Here is a 17088-nt window from a genome sequence, read left to right as displayed (position 1 = left end):
CAAAACCAATTATAAAATGATAACATCTGTTTATAACTCCAATTATTCACCTACCTCATGAACAGCAAAAGAGTCAAACAGTTTATTCTGCCTGTCTTTCCAAGATTAAAAAAAAAAAAAAATCAGAAGGCATCCAGGAAGAAAACCAGAATGAGTCCACATAGTCTCTTCTAACCTTACATAACCCCTGGTATAAACCAAGATTGCTATCAAGACAATCTGATCTGTTAATAAAATCTCTTCTCTGATATTCTTACTTAGCCTAAAAGTAGTACTGTATACAAAGTATAACCCTTTTGAAGTCAATTAACACAACGTGGCCTTCTACAATCTTAGGGCACGGCTCTTAGGACCTAGGACTCATCTTTAGTCTCTAAGCTACATTCTCCCTCCCCCATTTGACAATAGACTTGAAAAGCTCAATTCCACTGCCACAGATAAGAAGGGGAATTGCTCACCTTCTAACTAATGCCAGGTATACCCACCTTTCTAAACACCAAAACCCCAAAACCGGTTAGGCTTCAAGGTCGTATTGCAGTTTGATAAGTAGCTGTCAAGAGATTCCCTCCCCCATCCCGGGCAGGAAAGGAAGAAAGTTAAGGAGACAACGCTTAGCACAGCTAGGGTCATCAAGACAGAAAGCTCGAAGCTTTCTTCTGTAATGGAAGCTTTGGAATATTAACAGAAGTGTAACGTGACCTGATTGCTTTGGAGATAGCAAAACATTTTTTCAGAGCTTTCAGAAGCAAGGGTTAACATCCTTTGGTTTTTGCTGCTGATAAACAAGCACCCATTACCTCCAACTCACCTGCCACACCCTGTAACCTTTGTGGCATGGGTATTGCCTATCCTTTTAGGAAGGGAAGGTGCTCCTGCATCAAGAATCAGAGAAAAAAACAGAACTTTTTACAAACAACTTCTAGTTTCCCTAAAGAGAATGGAAGTTCCTCAAGCTTTCTCCAGATTTTTTGCTACTTCCAAGATGACTTGAAGATAAGGGAAGTAGCTCATGACTAATATGCATATCAAGAGATACTTGTATCAAACACCAGGACAGGTCAAGGGCCTCTTCCTTAACTGCAGCTGCCCTTCAGTCAAGTAAGACTAACAGTAACTACTGAAGAGTAACACTTACGCCACAAATCCCAGCATCAAGTAGTCTATCTGTTATTACTGTTGCTCTGGCTACATTCTGGAATGGAAAAAAAGTGAGACACAAAGCTGAATATGTTCTCAGGGAAAAAAAAAAAAAAGAAAAACACAACAAAAAACCACCTACTTTTCAGATAAGTAGTAACAAAATAAAGAGACACAAGATCTTCAAAATCAATATACCAAGCTCAAAGACAGAAGGTCACAGCAATCTTGTTTAAGGAGGATTCCCAATCCTAGTTAGCAGTCAATTTGACAGTTAAGAACAAGGGCACTCATCTTCAGGAACACTCTTTCCCTATTTGATGACTCAGCATTGTTTGGATTAACTACAGCTGTGGAATGAGTCAGTGTCATTGTCCAACACAATCAAGCCCTGAAACACGTGCCGCCTGCATTGATAAATCTGACTGTTGAGACTAAGATCTCTAATGGCACTCATATTACTGAGAGAATTCCTGTACGTTTCCTAAATTCTTCTTTAAATTTAATGTTCTGAAGGGATGCATCCGAGGCCTACAGCTCTGAAACATCTGAAGAGAAGAGCTTTTGGGACGAACAGGATGAAGCTGCGTCTCTTTGGCGACTTCTGCTTTTGCCACTTCCACCGGGATGAGTCATGAGATAAATCAGAGGTCAACATTATTGCCAGCGTCAGCTGTCATGCAAGAGGTAAAGAAGCATTAAGACACTGCAGAGACTGCAATTTTGATGTGGATGTTTGAGCAATCATGGTAACAGGTCAGTAGGTGCTATCATGAAGTTGGGATTCAACAGCTCAGCAGATAGTTCAATCTAAGCCTCTATCTAGAATAATTCCAAGCAGATTCCTGAATAAGTCATTTAAGTTACCCAACAAAAACATTTCTAAGTGACATCCAACACCATGCTAGCTACAACTCTTAACGCCATGAACCCACTCACTTTTTTTTTAAACCATATCGACATTCCGAAAGCCAAAAAGCTTCCTCTTCCTCCTACAGGCAATACACAAAGACCTTCAGAATATTTACAGAATATTAGAGATATAGAAATATTTGTTATTTTTTTCTTTAATAGAAATATAAGAAAAATAAACCAGAACACTACAGAAGCATTCCTAAAGTTTCATCACAGACCTAAAAGGAAAGTCCACCCAAATCCCAAAATAAAGCCCATAAAACCCCACAAAGCCTCAAGGCTTCCAATGTTTCAAATCAAAGCTTTATTGCAAAGAGGCCCTTAAAGAATTCAGTGAGTACTGAAAAAATTTATATCCATTAAGCTTAGCAAAAATTGTACAGCCAAATAGTCATGTATAGAACTAACATCAAAAATCAATTCATCAAAAACAACCTCTTCCCCTCTCCCCCCCCCCCAAAACCCTCAAAGAAGGCATTTGAGCCCCAAAGGCAACACACAGAAATACTGCCTCTATTTTAGGCACTGAACAATTTCAGTGCTCCACGGCTACAATCTATAGCACATAATGATGAGCAAAAAGAAAAAAGTGACAGGCTAGAAGACTGAGAAGCCAAAAGAGAACAACCAGCCTGGAGAAGATCGTGGTTTGAAGATGAATAGCATCTGAAAGAAGTAACTTTGCTTTCAAGTGAGATATGAAAAGTCTCACTCTTAGAGACAATGAGAATGCTAGCTACTGAAAACATGCTGCAACAAAAGTAATAAATACAGCAGAGCTCAGAAAGAACTGATTTTAAAATTAAGTAATCTTCCAGTATTTAGACTAGAGGAGTTCCTCAGCATTTTTACAAAATAGGAAGTATTACTCTTTGTGTTGCCATTCCGTAAGAGAGGAATTGTGGCAATAAGGACGGGATACGTCCACCACGGCTTGGTCTCTGTCCTAGCCGTGGCTACCGCTAAAGCTCTAACTGTTCCTTTACACAGGAACCAGTTACACACGTGACCTAGGTCCCCAGCAGGAAAGATAGCAATAGACAACTCCCTGACAAATTTGTACAAAATGCTAGGCTTCATAACTAAAAACAGTACAGGCACGTCATCAAATTATGGGGGGGCAGGAGGGGCACAAGCCAACAGTGCCAGCTACTGAGTCTCTGAAACCCAAGGGGTTGAAATCCCTCCCTTCCCCCTGCAGAAGTAACGATGCCATTACTTGGAGAAAGCCAGCATTTCTTACATTGTTCTAGCTGTTAGCGCCATCCGTTTATGGAACTCAAACTGCAGTCCCATCTTAAATTACAAACTATCAAAACAATCAAGTTCCATACACTTTTTGATTAATATTCTACGAGAAGTGTGTTTCATTTCATTTAAAAGATTTAAATGGCTTGTAGCGTGTGTGCTTTTTTAATTCATCTGAAAAAAAAATCAATGCAATCCATCTTTAAAAAAAATCATCATGCTTGACTGACGGGCATTTTAAGAAATACAAAAATAAAAAAGCATTCTACTCTCAAAAATCTCAAGTTTTATTTGTTAAGCAGCAGCACATTGTTATATTTCAGCTGCAAATCAGGCTCAAAAGGCAGCAGAGGAAAACCTCTATAGAAACATGGCTTGCTCTCAGAAAGACACATGATTTTTAAGCCATAAAAAAAGCAGAAAACAAACATGTGTTATACAAACAGATGCCCTAGCACCTTTTCTTTGTCAGAGTATACACCTGTATAAATATTTAGCCAAAGATGAAAATTTATAATGAAGCAGCCCACCACTTTACAAAATAAAGCGATAGCAAATTGAGACTTCTCGCAAAGAGTTCTGTCCTGAATACTAATGTGTTACTGATACTTTAGAACTAAAAAGCAGTGATAATTCAGGATTCTAAACAAGTATAATACATCTGCTACAGGAAGACCTTAACAAGTCCTGATAAAACCTTATTGCTAGAAATTTTATACTATCAGACTGCTTTTGTAACAGAGGCAAAAGCACAGCTTCCTGTCTAGCACAATTTTTTCTGCGCTTATTCTAATGATACACATTCAATTACTACTGAAAAGAAAAGAATCAAATCAGAAACATCTGTAGTTTGCCATATAATTACTGGATCTTCCCCATGGAGACTGACCTTTGTAACACTGATACTAAGACCTGAAAGGCTAAATGACAGGATATTCACATGGTTTAAACGTATAACATGATTACAAGGAATTAAACAGGCAGTTATTTTCCATCTTGGTTTATGTTAACATAAGCGTGTACTTTATGATTTAATGTTTAATCTTTGTGCTCAGTATGTAGTAGCTGAGTTTACTCACTATTAGTGCTTCCAAACGACTAAAATGCAATGTTTTGATTATATTATAAAGTTGAATACTGTATTTGGGGTTAATATGCAGCCATTACTTTTACCTGCAATAGGAATCTTTTCTACCACGCTTTCTTCCTTGCTCTCATCTTCACACCAGCTTGTGACTTCTGTGTGTGAACACACAATAATGAAACCCATTTCAAAGTCGCAACGATCAGACTGGTTTGTTTTCTTTTAAGCCCTACTCCCTTTAATTTTTCACTTTTGTTATCTCTTGTTTATTGATCTAAGCTATCCATTATGGTTCTTAAAAGAGGAGCCTACTGTGAACTTTCTCGTCTATGATGCTACTGTGTCTCTCTGTAGCTTCCAGAGAAAAGGACAAGCTACCCAAAAGTCTTAAATAATTTAAGACCCGATGGGATTTAAGAAACAAACAACCAACAGTAACTCTGCAATCTTGTCCAGCAGCCCGACAGCAATAGTATATCTCATACCAACCACAGAAAATTAGTTTAAATCAAAGTCTCCATCTCCTCCATGGATAAAAGTAGCAGGAATTTAGGAGGCCTAAATCAATTTGTTTACATTTTCTGGGTAAAGAGCCTTGAAACCTAACTGCCTGCCCCTTTTAGACTTTGATGTAAGGAATGTTCTGAGAGCACACAGCGCAAGTTACCATCTCCTAGTTATTGCAGTGGGCTCATATATTACTTCCTCCTCGAAAGAAATGAAGTAGATTTTCCACAAATATTCACCTTTTAAGCTTGGAAACTGAAATGCCTACCTTCCTTAGCATAAATCCTACTATTTTTAAATATTTATTCTGCAGTCTGGGTTTAAAATAAAATTTAACTAATACATCATATGACTTCTAAATAGTAGACTTTTTAAAATATATATACTAAAGATGGACCTACAAATTGCCCCAGTGCTCGCTTTCCTACTACAGAAAGAGAGTCACAATAGGTACCATTCATTTTAATGAAGTAACAAGAATGATTACTGCCGAGATATTTAAGAGTATCACCCAAAGTTCATGAAAAATACATATTATTTTACCAGTAGCTATAATACAGCTTCCTGTAGGTTTTGATAGGGACACGTTTATATCGTGCAACATGGAATGACAATAACTTTGAGCGCATAGACAGACCTTTTAACATTTGTTACCTTGTTCCCTTGTACCAACGCTGTCAAGCCAGTGAGCGTGTTTTGACTGCTTTATTTCACCTCTGTCATTTAGAATTGATGGCAAGCTGTAAGATGATTCATTACTTTGAATAGATGACCTATCTTCACACTCTTCTGGAAGGACCTCTCTCAACAACGGTAGAGCCTACAGCATTAAAAAAAAAAAAACACACACACACACACCACTGCAGCCCCATTATTCTTATTCTCGAGCAGCAATGTTTTCCAACATACATTTAAGCTAATCTACACTTTACAGTGTAATCTGTTTCCAGGGTGTTTTTGTTAGAAATTAAATTACCTCTGAGTTAAACCAGTGTTAGCTTAGGAATTACATTTTGCCTTGAAGTAATACAAGCTTTAATTGTTTTAATCACCACGTTTTCCAGAAATTCTCAGTATTCTGCTCATCAGATATTCACAATCTACAAAATATAAGGGTGTATTATCTAGGCTGCAACAGCAACAGACAAAAAAAAATACACACACACACACACATATCTTTTCTTCTCCATTTCAGGCACACTAGCATAAGGCAAGTTAATCCACACTGTTTGCAATAGTTAGGATTTAAAACAACACCTACGTCAATATATCTGAAGTCAAGGAGTACGATCCAAAGCTCGCTTCTGTCAGACTCAATTCAGATTTTAATCTGTATTATTATTGCACATTCATAAAGTTTATCCTCTCCTGTCTATGCACGCTGATGTCTGCAGCAGCACTATTCAGACCTCCATAATTAAGCATATTTTTAAACTCCAAAAAAAGATGAAAGCCAATGTTTTTATAGGGAGTTGAACATAGCATAAATATGGCTGAGTTAAAAGCAGGCTTAAGATAAAGTAAGCACTTTAAGGTTATCATCTATGCGTGTTGCAAATGCCGTGTGCTGCTTCATAAAGCTTCATTTTTGAGAACAGTAGAAAGCATTTTCTGGTATTTATTATTCCATCAACAGCAGGAAAGGCTTTTTTGGCATCTTTCCTATCTAATTTGTATAATGTTCTTATCTTTATTTTGTAATAAAAATGTGGACTTGATTCTTTAAAATCTACTAGATTTATGTTATAATTATCTAATTGTTCATCAAATAGTCCCTGCCCCTGAAGGCTGACTTAACACCTCAGAAATAATCCCAGTTTTCGTGACATTATTTCTATTTACCCAAGAGAATGGAATGTCTTCAAGTAAAAACATTTCAGATCTACAGGAAAAAAATATTCTTTCACTTCTCTCCCCTCTTCACTAATCGCACATTTATCCAGGAGCCCAGAATAGCAACTTCTGAGTCTTAAGCAAATAAGTGTCATGGACTATTTTTTTAAATTAACCTTACGTATGGGGAGTCGTCATACAAAAACAAGAGCAATCAGCTATTTCATCTGAAAATGGCTATTCTGAGTTTCCCTTTTTAATGAAAAAAGGCTTAAATTGCAGATTGGGTTGGGAAATCTTTCTCATTTAAGAAATTAATTCCCATTCAGCAGTTTAACTCAGTGCAAATTCATTTCCATTTAGCACTTTACCTTAGTGCAAATTTTCCCATATCAAAATTAATTCATTCGCCTATTTGCAGTATCATTTAACATCTAAACAGACATGAACCACCCTCAATACATACAAGCAGTAAGTGTAAACTTTAATACCATAAAAAGGCTTCTTGACGTACCTTCAGCAAAACAGGTTCTTACTAAGAGAACCAAGGTTTGACATTCAGAGTAACAGGGACCAAACCAGTTCCAGAGCATTTCAACATCTACATCAGGGCGAGAAGACTGCTAACATGCTGTATAAGCCACATTGGTCTTATTCTTACAGAAGGACAAGTCAGCTGAGTAAGACACTCAAGTCCATAGCTCTCACAGCTAAAAGATTATACTACACTTCCGTTTTGGCAGCGTATTAAGACCCTCCGTGTAGTCAGCTCCCTATTACTGTTCCCCATCCACAAGAATAATGCCCTGTTTTCTTAAGATGGATAATGAAAAGGGCGAGATCCATGAGAGAAGAAAAAGTTGACTGTAAGACAGAAGAGAATAGGACAAGACAGACATAACGAAGTGGTATGAGAACAGGACAGGAGAGGCAGGTAGATAAACAGACTGCACCAGTAGCAGAGAAAGGGAGACTACGGCAACACAACCCAGGTTACCTAGGGAAAAGTAGCACAACAACCCAGAATAAGAAGCTGAAGATGCTCCTGAAGATGCTGAATGAGAAGTCAGCCCTTGCTGGTCAGCACCAAACACTCCTAAGATCGCAAGCATTGATGGGACCTAGCTGGTTACGCGAGGGAGAGCCTCCATTAGCTTGTTAGGTCTGTTTGTGTAGTCAGGGCAAGTTTTCCCGTTAGGTCAAACTCCACCAGGGCAGTCAGGGTCTGTACGATCTTGTCCATTTTAGCTGTGTCGCAAGGCTGTGAAACATCATTGTGCAATGCAGTACTTAGCAGATTTTTAAGCCCTCAGAGAAACAAGTCACCAACATGGACTTGAAATTCAAACTTTAGGATCTTAAATATTTAAGATCCTTAGGTACAGGTTGTTCATATATTCACAATCATATTATATAAATCCTTACGTTAAAGCAACTGTTTCTGCACATGCACATTATATATTTTATACTGCTACTGTGCTGTGCAGCCTGCTTGGAAATAAGACGTTGCAGAGTATGGAATGCACCTGGGGGAAGATTTAAGCGAACAAATTCTGTTTAATAGATAATATAAGTATTAAATGCATGTATATGAGCCACAATAGCATACAGTAATAAACAGATTATTACTGCACATATTGACCCATAAAGCACTTGTTATTGAGCTTTCATTAACTTTGTAAAAGGTTTCATATACAATTATAATTTTATGCACAGTATTTATCCATCACTTGCACAGAGATACATTCCTTGTTTGGATCTTTTATTTGACCTACTGTTTTAAGCTCTGAATACAAATTATTTATCCACATGCAGAAAAAGAAGTTACCTTGGCTATAATTGAAAGTATACAGTTTACTAAAGTATTACATTTTCATTATTTCTTTCAAACGTTATTAAAACTAAAAATATATTAAAGCAGTGCAAACTACTGTTTTTAATTTCTTATTAAAAATTAGAGGAAAAGTAAGTTCTGCAAATATATTTGGTCTGGTGGTATGCTTTTATATATATATATATATATACACACACACACACACACACACGCATATGCACGCATACAACTTTTTTCAAACTACAGACAGTGAGAAGAAAAAAAAAATCTCAGCAAAGAGTTTAGTCTATTTAACCTCTGTAATAGCCTCTAGAAGAGATTTCACAAAGAGAAGGGCAGGCCATCTTTTTATCTGTGGATTGATTCAAAGACTTAGTAAGTCTCATTGCAGAGCCAGTGAAGAAATTACAAATTTCTTCTTTGCCAGGATCTATCCCATACATTACCTAGGAAGCAGCCAAGTCCACCAAACTGGTGGCAGAAGACCTAAATTCTACTTAGGAGTCTGCAACTCAAATTCTATCCCAGAGGAGACCAGCCATTTGAACTCTTGTTTGAGCCTGTACAATGAAGATAATGGGGATCACACCTTCTTTTGCAAAGTGCTTTGTGATCAGCAGACAAGAAGTGTACATAAAACTTAAGCACTAGTACTAGCGACTAAAAGGAAACCTTTAATTACAGCCTCTGCATTGTTCAGAGTCATACACATGCCCTGTACTTGCCAACAAGCAAGAAGCAGCCTTAACAACAAGTGCAAGCACCGACGATCTGTTGCATAGTGCTAAAACCTAAAGCTAGAGGATCAACTGTACATCTAACATGCAAAATGAATGTGGGAGCCCCAACCTGAGATTTCCGACAGAGTGATAGAGTAACTGTTCCGGACCAGACAGCCTTGCTGGGAACCCGGAAAGATGCAATTCATCTTGCATTCAGTTTAGCCACTGTACAAAGCTATTTACTCTGGATTTGTAGCAAAAGAGGTCAGGGCACTAGTTGGTCTATCAAACTGCCAACTCTTTTTTTCTTTTCTTTTTTTGAAGTTAGTTTATGACCTTATAAATTAAAGTTTAAAAAGAATAAGCATGCTATTTGTAAAATTCTCTACATATTTAGTACATTAAACATTATTCTATTTTTCAAAAGAAAAAAATAGATCATTCACTATAAAAAGCTATTAAGTCATAGAGAAAGACAGATGATATCAGCCTTGTGATAAATTTGCACCATAGCAAATGTGTGCACTTATTTAAATATATAAATGGTTTGAAGGGTGGAAAACAGATAAGCTCTTTAAGGCCTTCAGGAGGGTTTTTTCTTCATGGGATAAAGTGGGGCGGATGTGCATGTGTGTATGTATTTCGAGACGCATGAAAAATTTATATTCTCTTCCTACCCATTTTCTAATTGCCTTGAGGACTGATTAATGAATGATAACTGCTTGTCATTAGGTCCTTCAGATAAAAGTATCAAATACAAGTTTCAGATACTATTACTAGCACAGGGCCAATTTGAACAGTGCAATTTAGTCTCTAGGTATCATCGATTTACATATTATATTTTTCTTACAGTAGAATTATAAATACACACATCCGTGTTGACTGATGCCTCTCTGATCAGACAGCACACTAAGCGAGATAGAGATCCTGAAAAAATAACAATTTCTAGTCATGCACTTCAGTGTTACTTGATTCTTCAGTGCCACACTCGGTCCTTAAGTACCTTATTTTTCTGAGGAATTAGGATTTCTCTTCCAAAATAAAAAGAGCAAGACAACGAAAGAAAAAGCATGTGAACTATTTAATTAATAGCAGGAGAATGTTCTACCCTGAGAAACACTTGTTTTAGTGATCTCTTCATTTTCCTCTGCCTGTAATAAGCCAGTACAGTAATGTTTGCCAGAACACTCCATATTGTCAGAGGGTATTTATTCTCTGTGACAAGAGTTAAGTAGGTTCTGTTGATTCCATTACGCTTTTGATACAATAATCACTGCAAGAAGCATTCTGGAGGGGAGGGGAAAAAAAAAAAAAGGGCCCTTGGTTGTAAATTGATGAGTTCTTTTTGTGAAAACGTAAAAGCAGTTAAGCCTGGGGAAGTTTGACCGATCATTATATCACTTTACAATTCCTTTGTTGATAAAGCTATACCCCAGACAGGGAAAGAAGTTTGCATTTACTGACTAGATTCGCTGAGCGTGCTGAAAGAAATCCAACCTGTATTACTGCTAAGATCTAAACGCGTTACATGCCTTTGTAATGAGACATTACTAAATTATAGGAATTTTCTTTGCAAAAATGGAGCCTTTCAGGTTCTCCATTGTAAGCTTCCCGAGTGTTTCACTTGCGCTTAATTAAGTTTAAGTATGAACAGTAGGCTAGGACATTTAATGTTTACCAAGCTCATTTAAATTGTCATTTAATCAGAATGATTCTGAAGAACTATTTTATTTCTGATTAAAAATAACATTCCTTAAGAGAGATGTTCATAAGCTAGAAATGGAGCCAAAGGCTATAAATACTTACACACATGTATATAAAAAACAAAATACAAACTGTGACTCGAGCAGTATGACTATTTCTATTTTCCTGACCCTCGGTTCTGTATCTAAAAGAAGCAAAGCTAGTTTATTTCACTGAAGTCTTTGTAAGCCCCAGATAGACCTTTAATAATAATAAAAAAAAACAAAAACAGGCCCACAAATAGGTACTAAAATGACTTTTTCCAAAGAGCTTCCCCACAGCAGCTAATGCCTAGCTTTGCAGACGTTCGCTTCCCTCACCTATATTTGAACACCTTCTTGCCTCAGATCTAGATGCAACAGAGCTAGGCAGAAACGCCTGTCAATGGGTCACTGTCTTTCTGGCAGACACTGTAGCTTACTTGGCTTTCTTATCCCAACGGTACTGACATAAACATAACACATCCAACTGCCACGCTAAAGCAAGCGGATGAGATGGAAGTTACTGTTGTGGCTGATGACTTACAACCCTGACTTCAAGAGAAAAACATCTGTTCTTCTGTGCTCTACAACCCCCATGTATTCCTCCAGTACTGTGCTAGTGGAAGAGCAAACCAAGACAAACTTGCTTTGTCTCTTTGAAGTACCATCTTTGTCTTCTTGGATTCTGAAAGAACTTCAGACACCATGAAAAGCCAAACTGCTCCACCTTCAGCTAGCCACAGCAAATTAAAACGACCATCGCCCCTGTAGTCAGGGGACATCTTCACAGAAGGTGGCGTTTATGTAACTCAAATCTTAAAGTACAAATAAGCAAACAACATTTTCAAATAAAGCAAAGATTAGTCTTTGGTTGTATCTGAAAAGTTAGGTCTTGATCTTCAACTAAACAAATAAAACCCCAAGATTTTACAACTCTGTAGTTGGACCTTTCTCATATAGTGCATTCTGCACACGAGTTCCTCTGTAGAGCCTTCAGAAACTGAAACAAATGCAACGTGGCTACCCACCTATTCAGTTTTGCTGACAGCGAACATTGCAACATTGCTCTAGAACCTCTACTGTAGCCAACATATTCCCAAACAGACTTCAGGGAGCCCTTTCAACTTTATAAACCTGCAAGTGGTTTAAAGACTCATTCAACTCAGACTACCGGGTTTTTCTGTGCAATGTTGTTACAGCTGGAAATCTCTTGGGACCTACCTAAGCACAGTTTTTGCTCTGCTTTATATTTAGTAAGCATCCAAGTTTCTCTCATAACAAAAAAACGTAGAAATAAGGGATTTATCACTGCAGAAGCGGAAAAAAGGAAAGAGGAAGCGAGAACACAGGGACCAGTGATCACAAGAATCAGTACAAGGGATCTGACAGGAGCTGCAGATTAAGTCTAGTCGTTCTTTATACTAAAAAGGTCGATTTTTAATGTTCTTCTGCTCTCTCAGAACAGTTTGTCACCGCAGCACAGGCTCGCATAGAGAAGTTGACAAATAATAAGCAAAACAGATGGACAAATAAGTGCTAACCTGAGCATCTTGCACATTTTTTTCTGAAATCAGCAAGGTGTCGAACATCTTTGCCACTTCTTCTGTGAGCAAAACATGGTGCTTTTTCAAGAACAAGGCATGCTTGCTCAAACAAGCCCATAACTTGGCAAGATCCAATTGCTGGTCTGACCTGAAGAACAAAAATAAGTACTATTGAGATAACACATGTAAACAAGATTTACCAAATCCTATATTATTCATACACATCCCATACTACTCATTTACTTGACCAGAGCTAGACAAAGTAGTTCAATGTTTTGTAGGAAAATATGCAACCTTTTTCCATTAATTCAGTGTTCCATTTTGCACTTTTGACGTTTTTAAAAGCAAAACCACAAGAAAACACTTTTCACTCCCACAAATTTTGAAAAGCTGGGAAGGAGGGGGGACAACAGTAACAACACAGGTAATCAAATGTCCTAAGGTCTCCTGGATTAATCATGAGATTTAGTGTCAGGTGGTATTAAACTGCTTCTTCTCCTGCAGCTCCTAGACTTATCCTTAGGAAAGCCTCACTTATTTTATTAAGCACTCTGCTAGAGACCCATTTCCACAGTCATTTTTCTCAAAAATTAGTTCATGAATTTTGAACAAAAGTGTGATACTCCAGTTGCATTTGTCAAAGATGTTTGCTTTTCTGCTTGCTCCAATGAAATTTCACAAGCTGCAGAAGAATGAGTTTCAATTAACTCTGCAAGTGTCCTTCCCTAAAAAACCATTTAGGAAATTCTACAATAACATATTAGTGCTCAGAGAAATAATCTGCCTCTAAAGGAAAACCAGACATAGTTAAATAGATGATTCTTCAGTGCTAACAAGTGTCCTGATCCTGCTAACACTTGAGCACTTCTGAGCCTGTAGCATGGATGAAGCTTTAGACAGAACCTAAATTAAAAAAAAAAAAAAAAGAGAGAGAGAGAGAGAGAGAGAGAGAGAGAGAGAGAGAGAGAGAGAGAGAGAGAGAGAGAGAGAGAACAGAAATTGTTTTAATTACTTCATTAAAAGACCTAAAAACCAATTCTCCTTTGTCCTTGTAGCATACATACAGGAAAGAAAAAGTATTTGAATAACTGTGGTTTATTGTTTTTGAAGGATATATGCATCTTCTGCTTCACAGAAAAAAAAATTCATCTCTCAAAACTACATTACACATCCTCATGTTTCCAGCACTCACACTGAAAATAAACATTACTGGCTAAGAGGTCTATTTTTCCCTCCTTATCAAAGGAGGCTAGGATGAGGTATGCAACAAACTCAGAGCGAGACACTGGAAACCAAGGCTGAGTTCTGCCTGGTAGAATAAAAATCTAATACCAATTAGGCAACTCAAAAGCTACTTCTTTCCTGTAAAGTCATCCTATTTGCTTTCCTGCATAAGCAGACATACATGAAGTACATTAAATGTTTGTAATGTACTAAATGCTTAGCAAACCAGACATTTAACGCACACTTCTGATACTGTTTGAGACAAGATTTTACCCCATGTCTCTCACACAGATAGCTTTCAGTCATCACCTTTCACTAAATGATGCATATGATAAAGTGAAAAAGTTTTATAATTAACACCTAAAAAATAAATTGATATACCAGTTTTTAAAGAGAAGAGCTTACTCAACATGATTTAGACAACTGACCACTAAAAATTTGCTTACTCTTTTCATTTAGAACCACATAGCTGATACTGAGACATGAGAAGATCACTCCTCAGAAATCTTTGCTTTTGATATCAGTCAGAAACACGATCTAGGTTATGCTTTCTCCTCGTGAGAGAGTCAAATTTGGACGGTAAAGAATGCTAATCATACAATATATTAAGTTCTGCATTTACAATACCTGATTTGCTTTTCTCCCATAGCTCTACCTTCAACGTTGAGTGTTTTCTCAGGTAAGAGGCATCCATTCAGTATGCTCTGTAATAAACTCTGAAGCTGATGAAGGACAACTGCTTCACATGTTTCAAGGTCGTCTTCTTTCAAATTGCCAGCACGATTACAAAAGCTAAAAAATAAAGCATGATTACAAAAGCTAAAAAATAAAGCAGGTGCTACATGAAATGTTTATTTAAAGCCCAGAGAGATAGCTAGAATAGGTTTGGATACAGACTGTAATACTTCTTTTGGCTTACAGAATAACCAGCAGAACAACCTAGACAGAAAAACATCCATAGCTAAGTCTTTTGAAAAGGCATAATACAAAACAGTGATGTTAAAAACACATTGCTTAGAAAATAATGAATTTAATTTTAAACTTTTGCTTTTTGACAGTGAATCAGAAAACCAGTGAATCATAGACCTGAAAAAGGTCTCCCTCCTAGTGAAAGAAACCTAACAAGAGCATATTAATTGCCTGAAAAGACAGTTTGGATCTATCTCAAGGAAAAAGCAACAGCTTCCCCCCACCCCTTAAAAGCAGTCACTAATTATTCTTGTCAGTGAACAGCTCTGCAAGGTCTAGCTGCAGTAAATGTTACATTGAAAGCATGGATCACCTATTTCTAGAGGGGAAACATTCACATGCATTTCATTTAGGAGATGAGACTTGATAGCCATATACCATGACAAGAAGCAAAAGACCAACTTTGCACAGAGAACCATGAAAATGTGTTCAACAGGACAGAAAAGTAATCTGATTACCATCCGGGAGCTTGTTCACATGCATAATATTAAACTTAGGTGTAAAAGCAAGAGGAACCTGCATACATCCATTAAGGGAGCCGTTGTGATGAAACTATTTCTTGTTTGGGCAGCCCTGAATAAGCTAGAGTCAAAGCAATTATGTTGCAGGAAACCATATCTAATGGCAGGCTATACAGGCCAAGTCTATTGGAAACCCTCTTTCCATCATCTCCTAGAAAACCTTTAACAATTACATATCTTTCTGAGAATGCTAGTTTACAGAGGCTGATAATTTTAAATAAAATTAGAAAGCCATTCAGTTCTTATAAGTAAAAGCACAGTGGCGTGGAACGTCTGCTAGGGTTATGTGACTTCATTTTTGTTAATATATGGGTTTTGGTGATCCTTTTTACTCTTAACTCAAAGAGGAAATTATTTTTCTGGTTATTATTCTTTACCTCGGTACCAGCATTATTAGCCTCTTTAAGGAGACAAACTCACACTTGGAAGTAAGTATTTACTTCACCTAAGAGGTCTGTGGAGCAAGGCTGCAAAAGGTGATAAAGTTAAGAAAGGGTATTTGGTGAAATAATTTGAGTACGCAGTTTTAAGTGCTATATTTCAGCTCTCTGATGACATTAAAAGAGTGGAAGGGGAGGGAGGCTTCTTAGCAACTGCAAATGTTTATTTGCAGGAGCTCACATGCTCTCTGCACAAGCCATTTGTCACCAAAAGAGTGACAACGACTAGTTCACATCTCAAAAGGCTACTGAACAGCTGCCAGGTAACAACAGCTAAGTCATTACTCACCTGAATTAAATTAAAGCCTTGTAAGTAATCAACAATGAAATTATTATAAACATTACAGCTAGATGTACGACAGCAAGCAAACAAAAATAAATGAGGTGGGACTAAGGAATAGGAAACACTATAGTCTTCTCTAATTTCTACCATCTAACTCGGAACAGCAACTCAGACCCCGCTCAGAGGAAAGGGACATTAACCTTATCAGCTGTTTCATCTTTGCGGCACTTGTGCTTCCGCTCTGGTATAACGCCATGCCTTTGGGGCTTGCTATCTCAATCAAGTCTTCCACAAACTGCAGTAAATGAGAGAATCCTTCAAACGTCAAACAATCCCTGCAGATAGATCATAAGCAGTATTTAAAGATTAAGTTATTACAGGTATTTTAAACACATTTCCAACACACAAGCTACAAAAATACATAGCCTCATTTTTGCTCTTACATTCCCACAGAAGTGTTTTACAAAAGAGCTAAAACACCTGACAAAGGCAGCAAATTCTGGAATGAAAACGTGTGACCACAGAGGAAGAGAAGGAGAGAGATATGGAGAACTCCGTAAGTAACTTTAAAAGACAATACAACCATTTCTGTATACCACGTATACAGACAGTGTCGAGAAGGGAGAAGAAGAAAAACCACACCAAAACACCTACACACACACACACACGTTGCTGGAGCTCTGTATAAATAAGAAAAAGTTCCAGACCTCTAACAATTCCTTTCACATTTCTGTTCACAGTCCCTCTTTGTATACTCGAGCTTACTTGTTTCAAAAGAAACAGCATGTGCTAGGATGACCATCTTCGAAGAAAAATGGTGTTCTTTCTTACTGTACGAGTTCTTTCATGCTCCCGTCAATGCTAAATACACTATTGGTCCCGATTTTGACAACTTGGTGATATATAGCGAGAGTCAATACTAACACCTCAGTATGCAAAGTCACCACTCAAAAATCTATAAAGCCTAATAACATAATATCAATGAGTAATCGTCATTGTTGACCACAGAGAGGTCTACAAAGGATCCATGTGCTATGGGCACAAGGTATGTGAGCACACTCACATTTCAAGGGCAAATCTCATTAGACCCGATTCATCTTTTT

At 37.4% G+C, this 17088-nt stretch overlaps 1 protein-coding gene across 8 annotated transcripts in view; it reads right to left on the bottom strand.

The window, feature by feature from the left end:
- The window catches only part of KIZ (kizuna centrosomal protein), a 72078-nt gene that overhangs the window by 19939 nt on the left and 35051 nt on the right, over window positions 1-17088 (bottom strand). For 4 of the 8 annotated variants that reach the window (XM_068940783.1, XM_068940784.1, XM_068940786.1 and 1 more), the window contains exons 7-11: window positions 16186-16320; window positions 14400-14564; window positions 12546-12696; window positions 5546-5711; window positions 4474-4539 (exon numbers count right to left, since the gene is read on the bottom strand). In XM_068940783.1, coding sequence (XP_068796884.1) covers window positions 4474-4539; window positions 5546-5711; window positions 12546-12696; window positions 14400-14564; window positions 16186-16320 — 683 coding nt within the window. The remainder of the gene's footprint in view (window positions 1-4473; window positions 4540-5545; window positions 5712-12545; window positions 12697-14399; window positions 14565-16185; window positions 16321-17088) is intronic. The other 4 variants (XM_068940785.1, XM_068940787.1, XM_068940789.1 and 1 more) reach the window with 2 other exon arrangements.

This window comes from Struthio camelus, chromosome 3 (genome assembly GCF_040807025.1).
Source record: "Struthio camelus isolate bStrCam1 chromosome 3, bStrCam1.hap1, whole genome shotgun sequence".
NCBI lineage: Eukaryota > Metazoa > Chordata > Aves > Struthioniformes > Struthionidae > Struthio > Struthio camelus.
The sequence above is the reverse complement of the archived record's forward strand: the minus strand, read 5'-3'. Positions and strand labels throughout refer to the sequence as shown.